Source organism: Hypanus sabinus, chromosome 12 (assembly GCF_030144855.1).
Source record: "Hypanus sabinus isolate sHypSab1 chromosome 12, sHypSab1.hap1, whole genome shotgun sequence".
Classification (NCBI taxonomy): Eukaryota; Metazoa; Chordata; class Chondrichthyes; order Myliobatiformes; family Dasyatidae; genus Hypanus; species Hypanus sabinus.
This window is the reverse complement of record NC_082717.1, coordinates 87,620,700-87,644,333: the sequence shown is the minus strand read 5'-3', so window position 1 is coordinate 87,644,333 and position 23,634 is coordinate 87,620,700. Positions and strand designations below refer to the sequence as shown.

The following is a 23,634-nucleotide window of genomic DNA, read 5'->3' as shown; positions in this document are numbered from 1 at the left end:
ATCTGGACGGCACTGCTTGTGGAGATGATGGAGGTAGATGTTCTCACAACATTTAAGAAGTATCCAGTTGAACACTCTAATCTCTATGGTATAAAAAAGTTAGACCAAATTTTGATACATTCTTTAAACTTGCATACTTGATGGTCAGCATTGTCGTGAAGGGCCTGTTTCTTTGGTGTATGATTCTATGACTCATACACCAAATGGTTTTCCACGCAGTCAGGTAATTACCAGCGTTGTAACTGGCAAGGTGCTGTTGCCTAGAGGCACGTATGGTTCTGTAGTCTTTGGGACGATATCTGGCTGCTTCCTGTTTCATGGACCCTGCTATACCCAGTGCTCTGTTTCTTTATATCACATGGGGGCACTTGATGATTGCAATCTCAAGAAAGAGTCAAGATAGATCACCACCTGGCTTTTCAAACTAATTCCACTTCCAACTCTTGGCTCAGGCGTAAGCAGTTATTCTTGGCTCTTGTCATTTCAGGAATGAGTATTTAGACGAATGCTTGCTTCTCAGTTCTTGGTCCACGTTGAGTGAGGAAGGGAAGGAAAGACTAATGCCACTATCCTGCTGTCAGTCACTGTTGATAGAGAAAGGGCTGTCATTCTAATATCACTATCTACCTATAAAGTGAAGCTTGGTGGACACATCAATTTTTTAAAACTGAGGTACTTTTTAAACTCAGATGGCTTTAGCTACCATCACCCTTTCTTTAGTGATTTCCAGATCCCCATCACTCCTTGGGCAGAAGTAGTTTTGAAGTTCTAATGATATCCTTCAATTTTCACAAATCAATGTGTCCTATTGACTTTAACTAGGCAATGGGCTATCTCTAAAGGAAATAGGTCTTTCCTGTTCACCCTGTTTATAATTATAATTTTATTAAAAATAAAGGATTTTCTGAAATGCACAGACTGTAGGCTTGCTGAAATCAACTCCAACTGTAATTTTCTAAAGAGCATTGTTCACACTACGCCGCCTTGGTCTATCTGAGTGTTAGGGAGCAGCTTTAACACCTGCATCAAAAGTTCACTATGTTATACGTGAACCTAACATTTATCTAACTTTGGTCTTGCAGAACATACCTAGAATATATCTGAAATTGCAACTAAATGAGAGATACATAATGTCTCCACTGCTCATTTGAAAAGGAAAGAGAACAAAAGGCAGGGAGACATGATTGGCTTGTCAAAAGCTGACTGATTTCATATTGTACTGAAGCAAGAAGTCAGTAGAATTATATTGTGCTTTAGTTTTTAAATGGCAGCATATCAGCAGCTACACAAACAATCAACAACTGTTAATTGTGTCCGATGGACCTGGTACTGTTTGTCTAGTGATCAATGTGCTAAGTTAGGAGATGAACCACTGTCTGCCAGGTCCTTGCTCATATAACATATGGTTTGAGTATAATAAGTGTTTTCAATTTTCAGACTGTGAAGCGACTTCCCAAGACTCGATCTGGGAAAATCATGAGGCGGGTGCTGAAGAAAGTCATCAATGATGAAACCACTAACCTGGGGGACCTCAGCACACTGGATGACCAAAGTGTCATTGCGGAAATCATTGCAACCTACAAAAAATATAAAAAAGACCATGAAAGCAGCCAATAGATTATATCAGGAATCCTTAGGACTCGTTCCACTTTGACTCATATGGCACCAAAAGGCTGCATGGTGTTCAGAGTGTTGCACCAATAAACTAATAAAACAGATTCCAATATCAATGAATCATCCCAAAATGTATATGCCTATATTTTCTCCTTGACCCATTGTCAGGGGCTCATAATCATGATCTATGGGCATATACTTATGTGTGACCAAACACTACATTTTGAGTGTCTGGATCATTTTTACAGTTGAACTGGGTGATTATAGATAAATGTGTTCTTGCTCTTAATTGGCTGCTTGTATTTGCAAATTCCATTGGGAATTGAGGTATGCTAATTGGGAACCCCGACTGAATTTTTTATTTTCTTATTTTTTTTCAAACTAGAAGACCCCAGGTTTCAGTGTGCTTACTGGTAAAAGATAAGGGATCTCAAGCCACTTCCATAGCAGAGTAGTACATTTAAAACCCATGCTAATAAAGCAGTTTAAGTTTGCTTATGTCAAAGAAGCATTTAAAATAAGTTTTTAAATATGATATTTCAAGAAAAAACATTAAGATATTTAAAGAAAAATGATGTGGATTTTCTGACTTTACCAAGCCACAGTATTTTTTGTTAAGCTGGAAACCTGCAGAATATATTTATGAATATATTACTGGACATTCACTAATCATTTGTCATTTCAGAGGTTTACAGCTACATAGATGCTATGACTATACATAAGGAAGAACTGATATGTTATCTGTAAAGTTCACAACTGTGTCAGATATCTCAGAATGAAAGATTATTCTTCCAGACACTCATTACAGCATCTAGAGAGGTATTGGAACATTCTCTTTTCGCTCCCTCTTTGGCTGGTCTTTCAAATAGCAGGGACACAGGAAATCTGGAATTCACTGAAATGCTGTTGTCTGTGGATTCCAACCATGAAATGGTTAGAGCAGTTTCCAAAGCCCAGTAGATATAGCCAGTGTTCTGGATGAAAGGACACGTTGGGGATTAGCTCAATGGATATAGAAAGGCAGCAATTTCTGTAGGGGTTCATCAGTTTTTCTCACCATTTACAATGAATGAGCACTCCTTTGATGTTTAGGAAATCACTGCTGGTTTCACAGGGAGAGAAATTGCAAGGGAGCAATAAATTCAGGAGCAAGTGATTAAGGTGATACTATTTATTGCCATTTATATCCATAAAGACACTGCTTATAAAAAATAAATATTTAAAGAAAATAGTGCTTCAGATTGTCTGACCCAATATTTATCCACCATTCACTTCTTATTTGTACCTACATGTACAGCTTGGTGATTCATGAGTGACCCCATTGAATCCCCCCCCCGCCCCCACATTACTCAAAGGTGGTCACAGTATGGTATTAGTCATTAGTATGTTATATTAGGTGGTCATTAGTATAGGTGGTGGTCACACAAAGGGCCCTCAAACTGATGATGACAGCAGTACAGCCACATATACCTTGTAGGATGATTGCCATGTGACAAAAGTAATTTATTAGCAATGAAGTCTGAGGAAATAAAAGCAAGTTCCTTTTGAACAGCTTAGATTCATTAAAGGCATGACAGAGATGCAAATTCTTATAAGCATACTCTTTTTGTTTGGTGTCCTCTCCGTCTTCATAAACACTGTTTTTTTTTTGCTAGTCTAGTTAATTGAATAATGGAGATCCAGAAAATGTGGGTTCAGATCCTGTTAAGGTAGTTTGAGAATCAAGTAAAAAGAGCTGGTTTTATTAAACTTGACTATTTCACTGATGACTATATTTTTGGAGCTGGAAACTGCTGCTCCCTACTAATATGGCTTCTACATGGCTCCTACCCTGGGTGGAACACAACCTCAAATCATGGCTGCGTAACACAGATATTGCCCTAAAAGGAGAGACAGAATTTGGGGGCTGTTCTTAATAAGTCTCCTTAAAGGTAGACGGCCTTTGACCCGGAGACAATTCTTGAACATTTTAAAAAAAATCTTTTCTCTAGAAGATAGGGAAAAATCTTCTCCTCATTCGACGATAACTGATTCTTTACAAAAAGACTGCTTTTACTAGTTTCTAATGGTGTTCATTGACCTGCAAATTGCAGTTGCTTATGTCAGTCTTATTTAGAGAGCATTACTGCATATTATCAATTATCAGTCTTCAAATAGTGAACTAGAAAGTGTAACTATATAATCAGTAATAACTGCAATGATTTTGGTCCTGGCCTATTTCAAGAAATTTAACAATGATGTTCTAAATTTATAATGGAAATTTTATCTTTTAAATATGATGATCTATTTTATAATTACCTTATCTTCAGAAATAAAGGAGGTTTCTGCAATACCACCCTCATGGCTTACACTTTGTTGCAGTTCTATTAAAGCCTTTTGCAATGTCCTGAGGCAATCCTGCAATGATCATTGACCAACAAATGCAGCTTTGCATATTAATGACCAACTTGCAAAAGAAAACAAATCAATTCTTAGTACATATAATAAGTACTTCAACAGTGACAACCAGAAATTGTCGGTATATTATTCAGAATGATAGAATTACAATAGCCTATTACACTCCATGTGGCCTCTTTTGACAGAAATGTATGGCTATGGTCCAACTGCAGAGAAAGAGACAATGAAGCTGATGAACAGTTCACTGATGTAATAAGAATTGTGCAGAATTAAAGGAAAAACAATAAATGTTAGTCAAACAGGGCTGTTAACTAAAACTCTCAAACTAAAAGTTAATGCTGACACTGGCTAGGAAGTATTAAGTTAATACCAAAATACTGCTCCTTTGCCGTGTCAATCTAAATGCTAGTCTTCGTTCCTGGAACAAGGACGAAGGTAAGCAGGAAGGATTGATATTTCTGTGCGGGACTTGACAAGACTAAAACAAGAGGAAGGGAGTTAATAACATGAGAATGAAACACTAATTGTCTGGAACATGCATACTCATGTGTAAGATCACCAACCCTGTTCAGCAGCCCACCTTCAAGGGTGTGCAGACTCTGTGGCGGAGTCTATGGTTGTGACAGCTTTATCAGGTACATCTGTACACCTACTTGTTAATGCAAATATCTAATCAGCCAATCACTTGGTCACAATTCAATGCATTAAAGCTTGCAGACATGGTCAAAAGTTTTAGGTGTTGTTCTGACCAAACATCAGAATGGGGAAGAAATGTGATCTAAATGACTTTGACTGTGGAATGATTGTTGGTGCTAGCCATGGTGGTTTGAGTGTCTCAGAAACAGCAAGTCTCCTGAGATTTTCATGCACAACCGTCTCTAGACTTTACAGGGGATGGTGCAAAAAATAAAATACATTCAGTGAGCGGCAGTTCTGTGGGTAAAAACACTGTTAATGGGAGAGGTCAAAGAAGAATGGCCAGACTGGTTCAAGCTCACAAGACGGCGACACTAACTCAAATAACCACATGTTACAACGTGTTAAATCTTGAAGTGGTTGGGCTACAGCAGCAGAAGACCATGAACATACACTCAGTGGCCACTTTATTAGCTACCTCTTGTACCTAATAAAGTGGCCACTGAGTGTAGATTTCGTAGGAAGTAATGGCTTTTAAAATTGTTGGAATTCCTACTGATGGCAGTAATAAAATGTATAGAATTGTACTCAGTTTTGAAATAAATGCAGTCTACGACACAATGATATGATGTGTTTGCCATTTCCTTATTCTTGTTCCTCAAAAACACACACAAGATCTTCCTAATAAGTTGTATCCGTGATAAGGGGAACATAGAACTGGCATGAAAGCTCTTAAATGACCAGGTTGAATACACTTGAGATGCCTCTTAGAATGTTTTTCCTTTCTTATGCAAACAAATCTGGCTGCACAGATTGTATCAAGTTGCTCTTGCAATAGTTTGATGTTCTGAAATTGAAGCTAAGCTGGTCATATACAGTACAGCTTTTCCAAACAACAACCAAATGAAACATGCAAACCCAGATTTCTCTACCAATATATTTGAAGCACATCATATTTGAACTTCACGCAATAAATAAAATTGCTCATTTGGGATTGGGAAATGTACTGCACAGATTTGTTGGCTCTCTGAGGGGTTATGGAGCACAGGGTTATCAGGACAAGCAGTGAATGCAGGCACTCAGTTTGGATTTGCATGCATGCCATTGTATCTACCCCTCTCAGGCTGATGCTACTGGCAAGCTGTGATCTCTGGCAGGACCGATGAAAAGGAAAACAAGGATTCTGGATTGAAATATACCAAAGTTGCTGGTCTCTGCTTTTGAGGGATGACATTAATCTTGAGTGTCAAATGGCTTTGAGGAAAAGGTTTTTGGTTCAGATGAAGGACAATATTCACAAAAGAATGACCCTGAAATTACTATCTGACATTCTGCATGTTTGGCTCAGGAAGCAAGGAAGCATCTTGAATTTCAGCTTCACTGCTTTCTCTGCAACATGGTGGCAAAGCTTCAAAGTAGCACAAGTCAGTTGAAAAGGTCAGATTCAGTAGATTCAGGCAGCCACTAAAGTAACGAAGATATATATATATATATCTTCACAGAACGTGCAGATTACTAAGCAGATCCAACATTGCTGACTCTGCGATTTCCCATGCCTTTTAGGTGGTTTCTGTATGTTATCGACACACTAAATGAAATGCTGATAATCAGTGTTAACCAATGTTACAGGAAGGAAGCTTTTTTAAAAGAACATTTGATTGGAACCCTGAGCTTACTTGATTTGATAAGGGCTATATGGGGCTGTGGTTTAGCACACTTCAGATTAAAGGTTTGTTTACTAAGTGGTCACCTTTGTCTCTATCTCTAATAGGTAGGATTAATGCTATTAAGATGGTTATTTTACCTAAGTTTTTATATATTTTTCAAGCGATACCAATTTTTATCCCGAAATCTTTTTTTACTAATGTTGACTCTAAAATTTCTTCATATATATGGCAGTATAAAAATCCCAGGTTAGGTAAAACATATTTACAGAAGACAAAAAAGGAAGGCGGGTTAGCATTACCTAATTTCAGATTTTACTATTGGGCAGTTAATATTAGATATTTGTTATGCTGGTTGAAAGATGGGGGTGGATCTTTTGGCCCTTGTTGGGTGAGTTTAGAAACTAAATCGGTATCAGCTTATGCTTTGGGTTCTATTTTAGGGACTTTTCTCCCTTTTGCTCTTTCTAAATTGCCGAAACGAATTGACAACCCGATAGTTAAACATACATTGCGTATATGGTTTCAATTTCGGAGATTTTTTGGGTTGACTCAATTCGTTTTAAATAGTCCTATTGTATCTAATTGTTTTTTTCACCCTTCCATTATAGATCAAGCTTATTCAGCTTGGAAAACTAAGGGATTACTAAGATTTTCTGATTTATTTTTAGATAATTGTTTCATGTCTTTTGAACAATTATCCAACAGATATAACTTGCCGAGATTTCATTTTTTTAGATATTTACAGATTAGACATTTTTTAAGTTCTGTACTCTCTACGTTTCCAAATTTTGTGCCTTCAGATACTTTGGAGAGTTTATTTGAATTAGACCCTTTTCAAAAAGGGCTTATTTCAAAACTTTATAATATAATTATGAAGATACGTTCAGAGCCCCTTTATAAGACTAAACAGGATTGGGAAAGAGAGCTTAGTTTTAGTATTTCTAGTGAGAATTGGGATAGAATTCTTCAATTAGTTAATACATCATCGTTATGTGCCAAACATTCACTAATACAATTTAAGGTTGTACATAGGGCCCATATGTCCAAGGATAAATTAGCTCATTTTTACTCTCATATAAGTCCTATTTGTGATAGATGTCATTCTGAAATTGCGTCTTTAACTCACATGTTTTGGTCGTGTTCATTTTTGGAGAAATATTGGAAAGATATTTTTGATATTATTTCTGCAGTTTTGAATATTGATTTACAACCTCATCCTATTACCGCAATTTTTGGTTTACCAATGTTAGATTCACAGCATTTATCTTCTTCAGCCCGTCGAATGATTGCATTTCTAACTCTGATGGCTAGAAGATCTATATTGTTGAATTGGAAAGAAATTGATCCTCCCACTGTATTTAATTGGTTCTCTCAAACTATGTTATGTTTAAATTTAGAAAAAATTAGAAGTGGTACTTTTGAGACTTCTATTAAATTTGAAAAGTTATGGAGACCATTTATTCAACATTTTCATATGATGTAATATGACCCTGTGCCAAGTATATTTGATTTCCCAGCTTTTAGCTTATGTATTTTGAGAGGACCGGAAGTGACGGCATTGATGAATACTTATTTTTGTGAGATATTATAAACAGCCCACTTTTTTTTTTCCTTCTCTTTAGTTTGTTTTTTTTTCTTTTATATTACTTATTAGTTATAGTTATTAGATTAGATTAGTTAGTTTTGCATTATATAAATTTTTTTTTGTTTTTTTTTCTTTCTTTTTTCTGTTTTTTTTATATTATACATTATGAAATATTTAGATTTACTATGTCCATACATATATCTTATGGCTTATGTCTTGGTAAACTCATTTATATTGTAACTATTATGTATGTTTTTTTTTCATATGTAATGGAATGTGTATGTTGGTAATTTCTTTATCAATATATCATCTGTATTCTGTCCATATTACTAATATTAATAAAAAGATTTAAAAAGAAAGAAAGAAAAGAAAAGCACACTGACATCAAATTCAGCTCAAGATAATTGAAGAAAGGGCATTGCCGCAGGCATAATTTTAAATTTATATTTGTGTGCCATCACTTCTTAGTGTACTTTAGGCAAAAATAATCTTTCTCATTATCATTTGGGAATGCACAATCAGCCAAGGTAGAAGGCAGAAACACAAAATTTACACTGATACCCCTCTGTATTAGGCATAAAGACCCTTTTTGGATCTACCTGCAGCACAACAAGTTTTTTTTTAACTTTTAAGTCTAAAAGTTGTTTGTGACAATGATGGTGGTGATGACATATGAATATAAACTCTTATGGAGATACATATCTACAAGCAGGAGTCCATACACAACAAGCCCTGCCACAACCTGCCTCTTAGATTCGAGATACAATGCTGGCATCTTCATAGGCTACCTTTGTTCCTCAACCAACACTTGAATAAAACACAGAGTAATAACATTGTAAGCAAGGTCAAGTACTATTTTTAGTAGAACTCTGTTACCTTAAAAACATTGGATGCAGTTAACAAATTCTGTCTAAGTCAGTTGCACTAATGCAATCCAGTCAAATCAGGAAGGTTAAAATCTTCCTATTACTATACCCTATTGCATTCCACTCTGTCACTTTGGAAGCTTCTATACCCTGAAATATTAAACTGCCAGTCCTGCTCTTGCCTCAACCATGTGTATGCAACATTCCAGGTGCTGATCCATGCTCTAAGATCATATATCTGACTTAGCTGTGAGATTCCTTGCATTAAAATCAAGTCATTTAGGTCTGACATCTTTCCTAACCTGTCTCTGGCTGTGTTGCCCTCTGAACGTGTTTGATATGTCCTCTAAATTTTTCTCACATTTTGTTGTACCATTTCAATGCTTCCTAATTAGGTAATTGCCAAATTAGGTTAAGCCCTCCCAAATAGCATAAGTAAATCTCCCTGCAAGGACATTAATCTCCTCATTCAGTTTAAAATCAGAATCAGAATCAGCTTTATTATCACCGGCATGTGTCATGAAGTTTGTTAAATTAGCAGCAGCAATACATAATATAGAAGAGGAGGGGAAAAATATTAATCAATTACAGTGTACATATATTGAATAGATTAAAAATCATGTAAAAACAAAAATAATATATATTAAAAAAGTGAGGTAGTGTTCATGGCTTCTATGTCCATTTAGGAATCAGATGGCAGAGGGTTAGAAGCTGTTCCTGAATCATTGAGTGTGCGCCTTCAGGCTTCTGTATCTCCTACCTGATGGTAACAGTGAGAAAGGGCATGCCCTGGGTGCCGGAGGTCCTTAATAATGGACACTGCCTTTCTGAGACACCACTCCCTGAAGATGTCCTGGGAACTTTGTAGGCTTGTACCCAAGATGGAGCTGACTAAACTTACAACCCTCTGCAGCTTCTTTTGGTCCCGTGCAGTAGTCTCCCCATACAGACAGTGATGCAGCCTGTCCACGGTACATCTATAGAAGTTTTTGAGTGGACTTGATGACATACCAAATCTCTTCAAACTTCTAATGGTCTAGTTGCTGTCTTGCTTTCTTTATAACTGCCTCAGTATGTTGGAACCAGGTTAGGTCTTCAGAGATCTTGACACCCAGGAACTTGAAACTGCTCACTCTCTCTGCTTCTGATCCCTCTATGAGGATTGGTATGTGTTCCTTCGTCTTACCCTTCCTGAAGTCCACAATCAGCTCTTCTGTCTTACTGACATTGAATACAAGGTTGTTGCTGCGGCATCACTCCACTAGTTGGCATATCTCACTCCCGTATGCCCCCTCAACTCCATCTGAGGTTTTACCAACAACGGTTGTATCATCAGCAAATTTATAGATGGTATTTGAGCTATGCCTAGCCACTTAGTCATGGGTATAGAGAGAGTAGAGCAGTGGGCTAAGCACACACCCCTGAGGTGCACCAGTGTTGATCGTCAGTGAGGAGGAGATATTATCTCCAATTCACGCAGATTGTGGTCTTCCAGTTAGGAAGTCGAGGATCCAATTGCAGAAGGAAGTACAGAGGCCCAGGTTCTGTAACTTCTCAATCAGGATTGTGGGAATGATGGTGTTAAATGCTGAGCTTTAGTTGATGAACAGCATCCTGACATAGGTGTTTGTATTGTCCAGGTGGTCTAAGGCCATTTGAAGAACCATTGAGATTGCATCTGCCGTTGACCTACTGTGGCAATAGGCAAATTGCAATGGGTCCAGGTCCTTGCTGAGGCAGGAGTACAATCTAGTCATGACCAACCTCTCAAAACATTTCATCACTGTGGATGTAAGTGCTACCAGGTGATAGCCATTAAGGCAGCTCACATTATTCTTCTTAGGCACTGGTATAATTGTTGCCTTTTTGAAGCAAGTAGGAACTTCCACCTGTAGCAGTGAGAGGTTGAAAATGTCCAGTTGGTTGGCACAAGTTTTCAGAGCCTTAACAGGTACTCAATTGGGACCTTCCGCCTAGCGAGGGTTCACTCTCTTTAATGACAGCCTCTGAGACAGAGATCACAGGATCACTGGGTGCAGCAGGGATCTTCACAGCAAATCCATCTGGTATAAGTCCCATCCACCTCAGAAGTGATCCCGATAATCCAGGTACTGCAAGGACATCCCTTCTGTGCTGAATCTTTAGCACCTGTGTGTCCTAACTTATTTCTATGCTCACTAACATGTAGCACTGGGAGCAAACACTAGAAATTTTGCAATAGCAACACAACATTTGAAAAATAGCAATTAAGGCACTAGCTCTGAAGAGACGCATAAAGTTAACATTTCAAGTTGATTATTTTCACTGGGTTTAAACAAATTATTAGACATTTACCATTATTAATAACATATTCAAAAATGCAATTAATGCACATATTAAGCCTGAACCGAAGTGCATTGATAACTGAACGAGATCAGTATCCAGAAACTTTTCATCAATAAGACAAAGATTGGAAAACTGATAGGCAAACTCATCAACAGAACAAGAAAACTGACAGGTAACACTGGACTGATACGATCAAACTGCTAATATTGAAGTAATTCATTGATCTGGTTAGAAAATTGGTGGAGCAGCAAGAGGTAATGAATTGACAGTATCTTATTAGCGGTGACCTGCAATTATTTGTGGTGTGCCAGTGGGGTCTGTAGGGATTTGGTGTTCTGAGATCTCTGCTTTTTGTGATTTTTATAAATGAGGAAGTGAAGGGATGTGTTAGTAAGTTTGCAGATGACACAAAGCAAACATGAGGAAATCTGCAGATGCTGGAAATTCAAACAATAACACACCTAAAATGCTGGTGGAATGCAGCAGGCCAGGCAGCATCTATAGGAGAAGCACTGTCGACGTTTCGGGCCGAGACCCTTCGTCAGAAATAACCAAAAGGAAGATAGTAAGAGATTTGAAAGTAGGTTACAACAGAACATTGAGAGGTTGCAGAGCTGGGCTCAACCTATCTTTATAAGATATGCTCTTTAATTCGGGTAATATCCTGATAAATTTCCTCTGCATCATCTCTATAGCACGGTGTAGTGTCTGACAGCCATACAAGTGCACGAGTCTGGCTCTAGTTGGAAAGCGTTTGGCAATGGGAACCCTGGCTATTTTCTTGATTCATTTATGTTCTTTAAGAGTTGTCCCAAATAAGTGTTTGCTCTGCTTAACCGATGGCCCAATTAACCCGAATCCACTTGTATTTTAAGACCTTTTAAATGTCTTTCAAAATCTCTAATTAATAGGATCTGCAATTGTTTTACTGATCTATTGAAATTTATCCCTTTATTTTTGTTCTTGTTTACTTCTTCAGTTACAGGCGGCTAATGTTTTTTTTTAAATCTCTTGCCCCCTTGAGGTATGAGATAGTTCTGTATCACAGTTTCTCTCAAAACCTCTCAGCTCTTCACTTTGATTTTGCCTAGTAACAGATTTGTCTCTTTACTATGTAACCTCTCATCTTATGGAAGTCAGTCTTTCTAAATCTTAGTAGTTGTTTTATGTTGTTCTGTTGAAAACACCGGATTGAGCTTGATCAAACTATGATCATCATTAGATCTTTATTTACATACAGATGGGTTGTTTACTAAATTTGTCGCATTACCTATTACTGAATTTAATACCTTGTGCAGCTAGATCCTGGACTTCCTGTCAGATTGCCAGCAGGTGGGCTCCCTCACCTCTGCCCCTCTGACTCTCAACACAGGTGCCCCTCAGGGCTGTGTCCTAAGCCCCCTCCTTTACTCTCTGTATACCCATGACTGTGTTGCTACCCACAGCTCCAATCTGCTAATTAACTTTGCTGATGATACTACACATGTCCCCTCCTTTACGAATGTTTGCTTTATGCCACTTCGCATTTACAAAAAATCTAAATCAGTAACCTGTTTTCGCATTACAAAGAGGATTTTTGCTTTTACGAAAATTTTTCCCATATAAATGAATGGTTCTTCACTTTATATCATTTCAGCTTAAGAAAGGTTTCATAGGAATGCTCTACCTTTGTTAAAGGTGGGGGGGAGAGGGGGACACCTGTACACTGACTGGCCTCACCTCAAGTAATAATGAGGCAGCTTACTGAGAAGAAGTCATCACTCTTGACACAGTGGTGTCAAGAAAACAACCTCTCCCTCAATGTAGTAAAAACAAAGGAGCTGGTTGTGGACGACAGGAGGAACCCCTATTGACATTAATGGACCTGGGGTTGAGAGGGTGAACAGCTTTAAGTTCCTCAGCATCCACATCACCGAGGATCTCACGTGGTCTGTACATATTGGCTGTGTGGTGAAAAATGCACAACAGTGCCTCTTTCACCTCAGACAGCTGAAAAAATTTAGTATGTACCCCTAAATCCTAAGACCTTTCTACAGGAGCATGATTGAGAGCATCCTGACTGGCTGCATCACTGCCTGGTGCAAAAACTGTACTTCCTTCAATCACAGGACTCTGCAGAGAGTGGTGTAGACAGCCTGGCGCATCTGTAAATGTGAACTTCCTATTATTCAGGACATCTACAAAGACAGGTGTGTAAAAAGGGCCCGAAGGATCATTGGGGATCTGCGTCACCCCAACCACAAACTGTTCCAGCCGCTATCATTCGGGAAACGGTACCACAGCATAAAAGCCAGGACCAACAGGCTCCGGGACAGCTTCTTCCACCAAGCCTTCAGACTGATTAATTCAAGGTGTAATTAATTCAATTGTATTTCTATGTTATATTGATTGTCCTGTTGTACATACCATCTATTACAAATTGCCATAAATTGCATATTTAGACGGAGATGTAACTTAAAGATTTTTACTCCTTGTGTATATTCAATTCAACATGATGTTGCACAAACTATCATGAATTTTTATATGAATATGTATGGCAGCTTAAAAACCCACCATCAAGATCTCCCCTTTCTCCCATTTCCCCTATTACTGCGTCTTAAAAACCAGTGTATTCAGTCACTAGGTTATAACAGGAGAACCGCTCATAACCTGAACTGTTTGTAAGTTGGAAAAGATCAAACATAGTGTGTGGAAGAGAATCACAGAAAGAACTGTGATGGGAAAGAGCAAACAGGCATGGGAAGCAATGTTCCCTCTAAATTGTGATAGCCGGCATGCGCAAAAATCTTATGCTGTGCAATTGTTTGCCCAGTGACAACAACATGTGGACACTGAATAATTTCTTCAATAAAAACAGTATAAATTAGCCAGTTCTAAAATCTGCAGACAAATCATCACAGACTCCAAGTTGTCAGCACCATCTGCATCAGAAACCAGAAAAGGAAGTGTGATTGTGTATGATCATGAAGTATACTTAACATGCCAATGAGATAGAAGATGACAACCTTTTGTGCTTGTGCGCTTGTAGCAGAAGATGTGTGTGTGCACACACGCACACCTTAGAGGGAACATTGATGGGAAGAGTAGATGTCAATTGGCCTCACTGACACAGTGAATGAGCGAGTGCGTTTCCTAAATACTCCCAGGTCTGCCTGACGCAGCCTTTTACTGTGGCTCAATGTGGGGATGAGGAGGAATGGGCTGGTGGTGTGGGGATGGTTTAAGATGACATGGAGAAATGCCCTGTTCCCACCCAGCAGAAAATGCCTGCAGCTGCACAACATTTGGCAAATCCATCCCCTTTTAGATTCTGAAATGTTCATTTCATTTCTACACAATATCCATAAATAAATGCTGGTGTAACCCAGAGAAGACTGTGGTAACAGATCTTTCCAGAGCTGTTGAACAATAATGGATTGAAAGTTAATTCAGTTTCTCTTTCCACAGATGCTGCCTGACCTGCTGAGGATTCATTGCATGTTCTGCTTTTTTTTATCACTATTATGTCAGTATCAAATAAAGACCCACATCAATTCCCAAACAAATCCCAATAACAGCCAAGAAAGCAGATATGTAAACTATTTTCATTAAGTCAGTGATTATTAAAATGACTGTTCAATTCTCCAAGTTATGTCCAGTAACTGATAAACTCACAATGAGGTCATAACTGAAAACGGGCATATAGACTCCTACTAACAGGTATAAAAACTGTCTGATTACCTCCATCAGTAGTTGAGCAGTTAGGAAATTTACAGGTGAAATCTGATATTCAAAGGCAGAATCAGGTAATCTGTCAGTTAACATATACAAAATGCTGGAGAAACTCAGCAGGCCAGGCAGCATCTATGGAAAAGTGGAAACAGTCAGTCTGAGACCCTTCATCGGGAATCTGTCAGTTAACTTCCTTTTAATAGATCAGTAATATAACTTCACAGATACATTTAGTAGTTGGAAACGCCAAGATAAATTTTCATCAATAGTTAGGAATAGATAATCTCACTGACCTCAGTAACCTGGAAAAATTAAACTCACTATTGGAGAATTGCCATCAATAGGCCAGTTACATAAATTACAAATTAACTCCTATTAATTGAAAACAAGCAGGCCAACACCCATCAATAGTTCAGTATCTGGTAACTCACAGGTCAGCTACCATCAACAGATCAATAATAGATCATTGCAAATGGATTAGTCAACTCCCATCAATAGTTCAACAGTGAGAACATTTTGCAGTATGCTTAAATGCTAGGGCATTTTGAGTTAAAGAAGGAGGTGGTGTTGGGTCTCTTGAAGAACATTAAAGTGGTTCAATTCCCAGAGCTGATGGGTTATATCCCAGTTAACTAAACAAGACAAGAGATAGAATTGCTGGGACTTTAACCAAGACCTTTGTGTCTTCTCTAGCCTCAGGTGACATCCTGGAGGACTGGTAAGTAGCTGGAGTTGTCCCACGAAGGGAAATAAGGATAGTCCTGTAAACTATAGCTTTATTTTTCACACCTACATTGAAACATTGAGTGAAGTGAATTATTTTGCATCAAATCAAGTCAGCGAGGAGTGTGCTGGGGGTAGCCTGCATGAATTGCCTTGCTTCTGGCACCAATAATGCATGCCCATGATACAGATCAGTTAGTCTCCCATCATTGGTAGGGAAGCTACTGGAGTGGATTCTTAGGGATTGGATTATGACTGGAAAACATTGGCCTAATTAGGGACTGACAGAAATCAAGACGTGTAATTTCTTAACTTGGTTGAGTTTTTCAAGGAAATGTCAAGGGTGATTGATGAAGGTAGACCTGTGGATGTTGTCTACATTGATTTTAGTAAGGTCCATCATTGTAGGTTTGTTAAGACCAAGATACATAGGATCCCTGGTGACTTAGCTGTATGGATTCAGAACTTGACCTTGGCTTGCGCTTAGAAGGGGGTAGTTAGTGATGGGACTTATTCTGGCTGGAAAGCAGTAGTGTTCTGCAGGGATCTGGGATCTGTACTGGGGTCTCTGTTGTTTGATGAAAACATGGATTAGCAAGTTTGTAGACAATATAGATTGATGACATCGTAGATAGTGTAGAGGACTACCAAAGGATATAGATCAGTTGCAGATATGTGGAAGTGGCGTTTGGGGAGAAATAACAGATAGAGTTTAACTCAGCCAAGTGTGAGGTGTGCACAGCAATACCTATGTCAGGCTGCTGTTGATTACAGCTTGGTGTTCAACAGCATCTTTCCCCGCCTCCCAGTACTAATTAACAAGCTACAAAACCCAGGACTCTGTACTCAGCTTTTGGATCCTTGACTTCTTCGTTGGGAGACCACAGTCAGTGAAGGTCGTTAATAACATCTCCTCTTCGCTGACAATCAACACAGGCGCACCTCAAGCATGCGTGCTTAGCCTACTGCTGTACTCTCCCTGCACTCATGACCGTGTGGCTAGGCACAGCTCAAACCCCATCTATAAATTTGCTGATGCCACTGCTGTTGTTGCAGAATCACAGATGGTGCTGAGGAGGTGTACAGGAGTACGATAGATTGGCTGGTTGAGTGGTGTCACAACAGCAACCCTGAATTCAACGTCAGCAAGACCAAGGAGTTGATTGTGGACTTTAGGAAGCGGAAGATGGGATACACTAGTCCTCATTGAATGGACAGTAGAGTAGGTGAGTAGCTTCAAGTTCTTGGCCCTCAAAGGATCTATCCTGAACCTACAATTACAAAGAAGACATGGCACTGGCTATATTTCATTAAGGGTTTGATGAGATTTGGTATGTCACCAAAGAGTCTTGCAAATTACTATAGAAGTACTGTGGAGAGCATTCTGACTGGTTACATCATATCCTGGTACGGAGGCTCCAATGTGCAGGATTGAAAGAGGCTGCACAGGCCTGTAGAGCCAACCAACTCTACCATACACACATCCCTCCTGACCATTAAGAACATCTTCAAAAGGCAGTGCCTCATGAAGGCGACATCATGCTCACCATGCAGGATCTGCCCGCTCCTCATCACTATTATCCAGGACGAGGTACGGGAGCCTGAAGATCCACACTCAATGTTTTAGGGACAGCCTCTTCCCCTCTGCCATCAAATTTCTGAATGGTCCACGAATCCATGAACATCACCTTACTGTTCTTCCTTGAACTATTTTAAAAATTTTATTGTTTACTGTAACATAGCAATAATTTTGTCTTGAACTTCTGCTGTCACAAAAACAAACTTCACAACATATATTGTGAAACATATACTGAGAGAGTATTGAAGCGGCAGGGTGCAAGGTCTGAACGATTTAAGCCAGGTTGTAAAGGACAGAGTGCCGGGGCTGGAGGTGAGGCATGGGCCAGTTCAAATCATTGCTCCATGAGGTTTACTCGTCTCTGGGCCGAACGTCAACTTGTTACTCCATAAACTTTACTCATTTCTGCGACAGACTATGGCTGTAGCCTGCTGCTATCATAATGTGAACTCACTTTGATGAACTTCAGTTCTGAATGCTATTTGCTTACTTCCATTGTTTGCATGTTTTGTTTCTTTTTTTTCTCTGCACATTGAGTGTTCGACGGTCTTTTGTTTTAATGGGTTATATTGGGTTTCTTTGTTTTGTAGCTGCCTGTAAGAAGATGAATCTCAAGATTGTAAAGTATACATACTTTGATAATAAATGTTCTTTGACTTGTGATAATAAATCTGATTCTGATTTTGAGATATTGCACTTTGGGACATCACGTGTAAAGGAATAGTCAATGGAAGAACCTTAACAGTGTTAATGCATAGAGAGATCTGAAGGTGCACAGCCTCAGCTCCCTGAAAGTGGCTGCATAGGTTGACAGTGTGGTAAAGAAGATGTGTGGAATGCCTGTCTTTGTTAGTCAAGGCACAGAGTTCAAGAGTCAGGAAGTTAAATTGCAGTTTTACAAACCTTTGGTTAGGTTGTATCAGGATTGTTAAATTCAGTTCTAATCGTCCATTATCGGAAGGATGTGGAGGCTACAGAGAGAGTGAAGAAGAGGTTCAGCAGGATGCTATCTAGATTAGAGGCATGTGCAATAAAACAATGGACCAGCTTCTTGGGTGTTATAGGGTGAGGGGATACTTGATATATTTTTTTAAGATTATGAGAGGCAACTAGTATGGTAGCTTTATTCTGGGGAAAAGGGGAATGTTGAAAGAGTTATGTGGGCAAGTCATTTACACAGAGGGTGATCTGTGATTGAAAGGCAATGGCACTGCTGGGGGTGGTGTCTGATATAAAAGAAGCCTTTACGGCATCAGGAATATGCAGAGAATTGAGGAATATGAATATTGTGTAGGCTGAAGGATTTCGTTTAGTTAAGGTCAAAAAGTACATATACTACCTGAAATATGTGCAATTACAAAAACAGCAATACATAAATAAATAGATGGGTTAATAAGTAATGAACATGAGTTGTAAATCCCTTGAAATTGAGTCCATAGGTTGTGGAATAGTTCAGTGTTTATGTGAATGAAGTTGTCCACGCTGATTCAGGAGCATGATGGCTGAGAGATAATAACTGTTCCTGAACCTACTGGTGTGGGGTCTATGGCTCCCGCACCTCCATCCCTATGGCTGAAGTGAGGACGAGAGCATGGCCTGGATGGCGGGGTCCTTAATAACGGATGCCGCTTTCCTGCGACAACGCTCTTTGAAGATGGTGGGGATGGCTTTTCCTGTGATGGGCTGGGCTGTATCCGCTCTTTTTTGTCGGTTTTTCCATTCTTAGGCGTTGGTGTTTTCATACCAGTCAGGAAACCCTGCATTGTTTAGTTATACAAGTTAGTCAAAGTTTTAGATGACATGCCGAATTTACGCAGACTTCTAAGCGCTGCCATGCCGTCTTTGTAATGGCACTTACGTGTTGTCAAGGAGTTTAAAATCATTGACCGTCTCCTCCTCGAATCCCCTAATAACGATTGGCTCACGGACCTCCTCCTTCAGTCGGTGTTGTGGCACCGCTCAACCAGATTTTCAATCTCCCGCCTATATGCTTATGCGTTTAAATACCAGTTTAATTAGGTCTGTTCCTGTGCTAGTTTTAACCGGTAAACCAATGTTGATCGATAAATCAGTGACAAGTAATCTCGCACCAACTGTGTTTACCTCGCTGCCGATTGGCCGGATGACGTCATTGCCCCGCCCACCGACGTGGCGCGGGGGCGGGTTCCACGCGACCGTTAGCTGTCACTCGCCGCGAGGTGGGCGGGCGGGCCGGGGCCGTGCGGCGTTGGACGATGAAGGAGAGCGAAGGACTGCGGCACCGCCGTCTCCAGCAGCCGCAGGTCGTCTCGGACGAGTCGCGGGATGCCGAGACCAAGCGTGTCAGGTAGAGGCTGAGCGGCGACTGCGGTCATTTGGATCTTGGTCTGGATCCATTGGGTGGTGAATGCTGGAGAGGGCTGGGCTGATGGATAAACACAGCGCTGCGTGGCGGAGAGAAAGCTCAGGAAACCCTCCGAGTGTAGGATCACTTCCCTGACACTGATGTTTAGAAACCAGAGAAAGTCTGCAGAGGCTGAAAATACAAGCAACGTACATAAAATGCTGGAGGAACTCAGCAGGCCAGGCAGCATCTATGCACAAGAGTGTTGTCGACGTTTCGGGCTGAAACTCTTCGGCAAGGCTCGAAACGTCCACAGTACTCTTTCCCATAGATGCTGCCTGGCCTGCTGAGTTCTTGCAGCATTTTGTGTGTGTTGCTTGTATCATTTAGACCCTAGTCTCTAAATGCTTAATAGGGTTTTGCAAGAGAATCTTTTTGCAGAGGTAAGATGCTCTCTATACCCGATTTTAGAAACTGCGAACATAATCCATTAAACATTTCTAATGAATCTTCTATGCATTTGCTTGTAAGGCAGTGTGATTTTGTTTTCTCTTTGTCAATTAAATTGAGGAGCTAATGTGGAAAGGGTTAATGGAGTGGTGCAACTGTTGGCCAGAGAGATGAGCTAGTTCATTGTTTTGGGAAGGTGTTTACCAGGTATCTTATTGCAGAAGAGCTAATTAATACAGTAAGTATAACTTATTGGTTAATGGTGCATTGGAGTTTGTCAGATGGGGAGCAGTTCAGTTTAATCAGGTAAAGATGATGTGCAGAGAGTGTTAAGCTCATGATGCTGGAGAGGGAGCTAATGTATAATATGTGGTATGTTTTGTGGAGGGTTGAAAGGCAGGATGTGCTGGCAAACTGGGCTGTTGGGTGGCTTTGCTGCCAGATGAGCTCAATCCCTTTTATGCTCATCAAAACAAGGAGGCATCTTCACGAACTCTCACAACCCCCATTGATCCTGTGATTTCAGTCTCTGAGGCTGATGTGAGAGCATGCTTCGGGAGGGTAAACTCACTGAAAGCACCCAGATTAGATTGAGTACCTGCCCTCGTACTAAAGACCTGTATTGATCAACTGGCTGGAGTGTTCACCAATTTTTTCCAACTGTCGCTTTGGCAGTCTGAAGTACCCACTTGCTTCAAGCAGGCTTCAATTATAATGATGCCTAAGAAGAATATGGTAACATGCCTGAATGACTATTGTGCCTTAGCACTTATATCCACAGTGATGAGGTGCCTTGAGAGGTTGGTGATGAAACATATCAGTTCCTGCCTGAGAAGTGACTTGGATTCACTCCATTTGGCCTACTTGGACAACAGGTCCATAGCAGATGCTATTTTATTGGCTCTTCAATCAACCCTGGAACATCTGCAGCAAAGATATATACATCATGATGCTGTTTATTGACTACAGTTTGGAATTCAATACTATCACCCCCTCTAAACTAATCAATAAGTTTCAAGACCTTGGCCTCAATACCTCCTTGTACAATTGGATCCTCGATTTCCTCACTTGCAGACCCTAGTCTGTTTGGATTGGCGACAACATCTCCTCCACAATCTTCATCAGTGCAGGTGCACCACAAGGCTGTATGTTTAGCCCCCTGCTCTATTCACTTTATACTCGACTGTGAGGCTAAGCACAGCTCCATGCCATATTTAAGTTCATTGACGACACCACTGACATTTGCCAAATCAAAGGTGGTGACAAAACAGCGTGTCAGAGGGAGATTGAAAATCTGGTTGAGTAGTGTTACTACAACAACCTCTAACTCAATGTCAGCAAGACTAAGCAACTGATTATTGACTTCAGAAGGAGGAGGCCAGAGGTCCATGAGCCAGTCCTCATCAGGGGATCAGAGGTGGCGAGGACTTTAAATTTTTTGGTGTTATAATTTCAGAGGATCTGTCCTGGGTTCAGCATGTAAGTACCATTATGAAGAAAGCACAGCAACACCTCTATTTCCTTGGAAGTTTGCAAAGATTCAGCATGACACTTAAAACTGGTAAACTTCTACAGATGTGTGGTGAAGATTATATTGACTGGTTGCATCATGGCTTGGTAAGGAAACACCAATGCCCTTCAATGGAAAAGCCCACAAAAAGTAGTGGATACAGCCCAGTCCATCACTGGTAAATCCTGCTGTACCATTGAGCACATCTCCATGAAGCGCTGTTGCAGGAAAGCATCATCCATCATGAAGGACCGCTACAATCCAGGCCATGCTCTCTTTTCCACTGCTGCCATCAGGAAGAAAATACAGGAGCTTCAGGGGGCACATCACCAGATTTAGAAACAGTTGTTATTCCTCAACTATCAGGCTCATGAACCAGAGAGGATAACGTCACTCGACCCATTACTGAACTTAAACTATGGACTCACTTTCAAGGGCTCTTCATCTTATATTCTTGGTATTGCTTATTTTGTTTTGTCCTTGCACAGTTGTCTTTTGTACATTGGTTGTTTGTCCTGTTGGGTACAGTCTGTCATTGATTCTATTGTTTTTCTTGTATTTACTGTGTATGCCCACGAGAAAATGTATCTCAGAGTGACATACGTTCTTTGATAATTTACTTTGGATGGGAGGTGCTGGTAAGTGGGTGGCATGCTGTGTCCTATGGTCCTAGACTCACCCACTATAGGAAACATCCTCTCCACATCTAATCTATTTAGGCCTTTCAATATTCAATAGGTTTCAGTAAGATTCCCCCCCATTCTAAACTCCAGTGAGTACAGGCTCAGAGCCATCAAATGTTCCTCATATGCTTTTAATTTGTGGAATCATTCTTGAGATTCCAATGCAAGACATCCTTTCTTAGATGAAGAGCCCAAAACTGCTCACAATACTCTCAAGTGTGGTCTGACTAATGCCTTATAAAACCTTAGCATTACATCCTTGCTCTTGTATTCTAGTCCTCTCGAAATGAATGTTAACATTGCATTTGCCTTCCTTACCACTGACTCAACTTGTAAGTTAACCTTTAGGGAATCCTGCATGAGGATTCCCAAGTCCCTTTGCACCTTTGATATTTGAACTATCTCCCCATTTAGAAAATAGCCTAGCCTTTATTCCTCCTACTGAAATGCATGACCATGCACTATTCTATCTGTCTCTTCTTTGCTTATTCTCCCAATTTGTCTAAGTCTTTCTGAAGACTCTGCTTCCTCAACACTACCTACTCCTCCATCTCTCTGTGCATCATTTGCAAACTTGGCCTCAAAGCCGTTAATTCTGTCATTTAAATCATTTGACGTAAAATTTGAAAAGAAGCTGTACCAGTACTGACCCTTGTGGACCACTACTAATCCACCGGCAGCCAACTAGAAGAGGCTCCCTTTATTTTTACTCTTTGTCTCCTGTCAGTCAGCTAATCTTCTATCCAAGCTAGTATCTTTCCTGTAATACCATGGTCTCTTGTTAAGCAACCTCTTGTGTGGCACTTAGTCAAAGGCCTTCTGAACATCCAAGTAAACAGACTGACTCCCCTTTGTCTATCCTGCTATTAATTTCTCAAAGAATTCCGACAGATTCGTAAGGCAAGATTTCCTCTTAAGGAAACCATGCTGACTTTGGCCTACTTTATTATCTGCTTCCAAGTACCTGAAACTTCATTCTTAATAATGGACTTCAACATCTTTCCAACCACTGAAGTCAGGCTAACTGCCCTATAATTTCCTTTCTTATGCCTCCCTCCCTTCTTAAGGAGTGGAGTGGCATGGCATTTGAAATTTTATTGTTCTCTGGAACCATTCCAGAATCTAGTGATTCTTGAAAGATCATTAATGTCGCCAAGATCTCTTCAGCTTCCTCTTTCAGAACCCTGAGGTGTAGTCCATCTGGTTCAGGTGACTTATCTACTTCCCATCCTCTCAGCATTCCAAGCACCTTCTCTTTAGTAATAGCAACCACATTTGCTTCTGCCCCCTGAAAATCTCAAATTTCTGGCATACTGCTAGTGTCTTCCTCAGTGAAGACTGATGCAAAATACGTACTAAGTTTGCCTGGCATTTATTTGTTCCTCTTTCCAGCAATCCAGTATTTGCTGTCTCCTCTTACTTTTCATATATCTGAAAAAAACTTTTGGTCTCCTCTTTTATCTTGCCTTCATATTTCATCTTTGCTCTCCTTGGGCTTTTTTGGTTGCCTTCTGTTGGTGTTTAAAAGCTTCCCAATCCTCTACCTTTCCACTAATTTTAGCTTT

The 23,634-nt window shown here is 40.0% G+C and overlaps 2 protein-coding genes across 2 annotated transcripts in view; both read left to right on the top strand.

The window, feature by feature from the left end:
• The window catches only part of LOC132403098 (acetyl-coenzyme A synthetase 2-like, mitochondrial), a 78,359-nt gene extending 74,410 nt beyond the window's left edge, over positions 1–3,949 (top strand). The window contains exon 14 of the mRNA XM_059986380.1: positions 1,438–3,949. Coding sequence (XP_059842363.1) covers positions 1,438–1,617 — 180 coding nt within the window. The 3' untranslated portion in view covers positions 1,618–3,949. The remainder of the gene's footprint in view (positions 1–1,437) is intronic.
• Positions 3,950–19,271: 15,322 nt separating this feature from the next.
• The window catches only part of apmap (adipocyte plasma membrane associated protein), a 34,684-nt gene continuing 30,321 nt past the window's right edge, over positions 19,272–23,634 (top strand). The window contains exon 1 of the mRNA XM_059986382.1: positions 19,272–19,429. Coding sequence (XP_059842365.1) covers positions 19,338–19,429 — 92 coding nt within the window. The 5' untranslated portion in view covers positions 19,272–19,337. The remainder of the gene's footprint in view (positions 19,430–23,634) is intronic.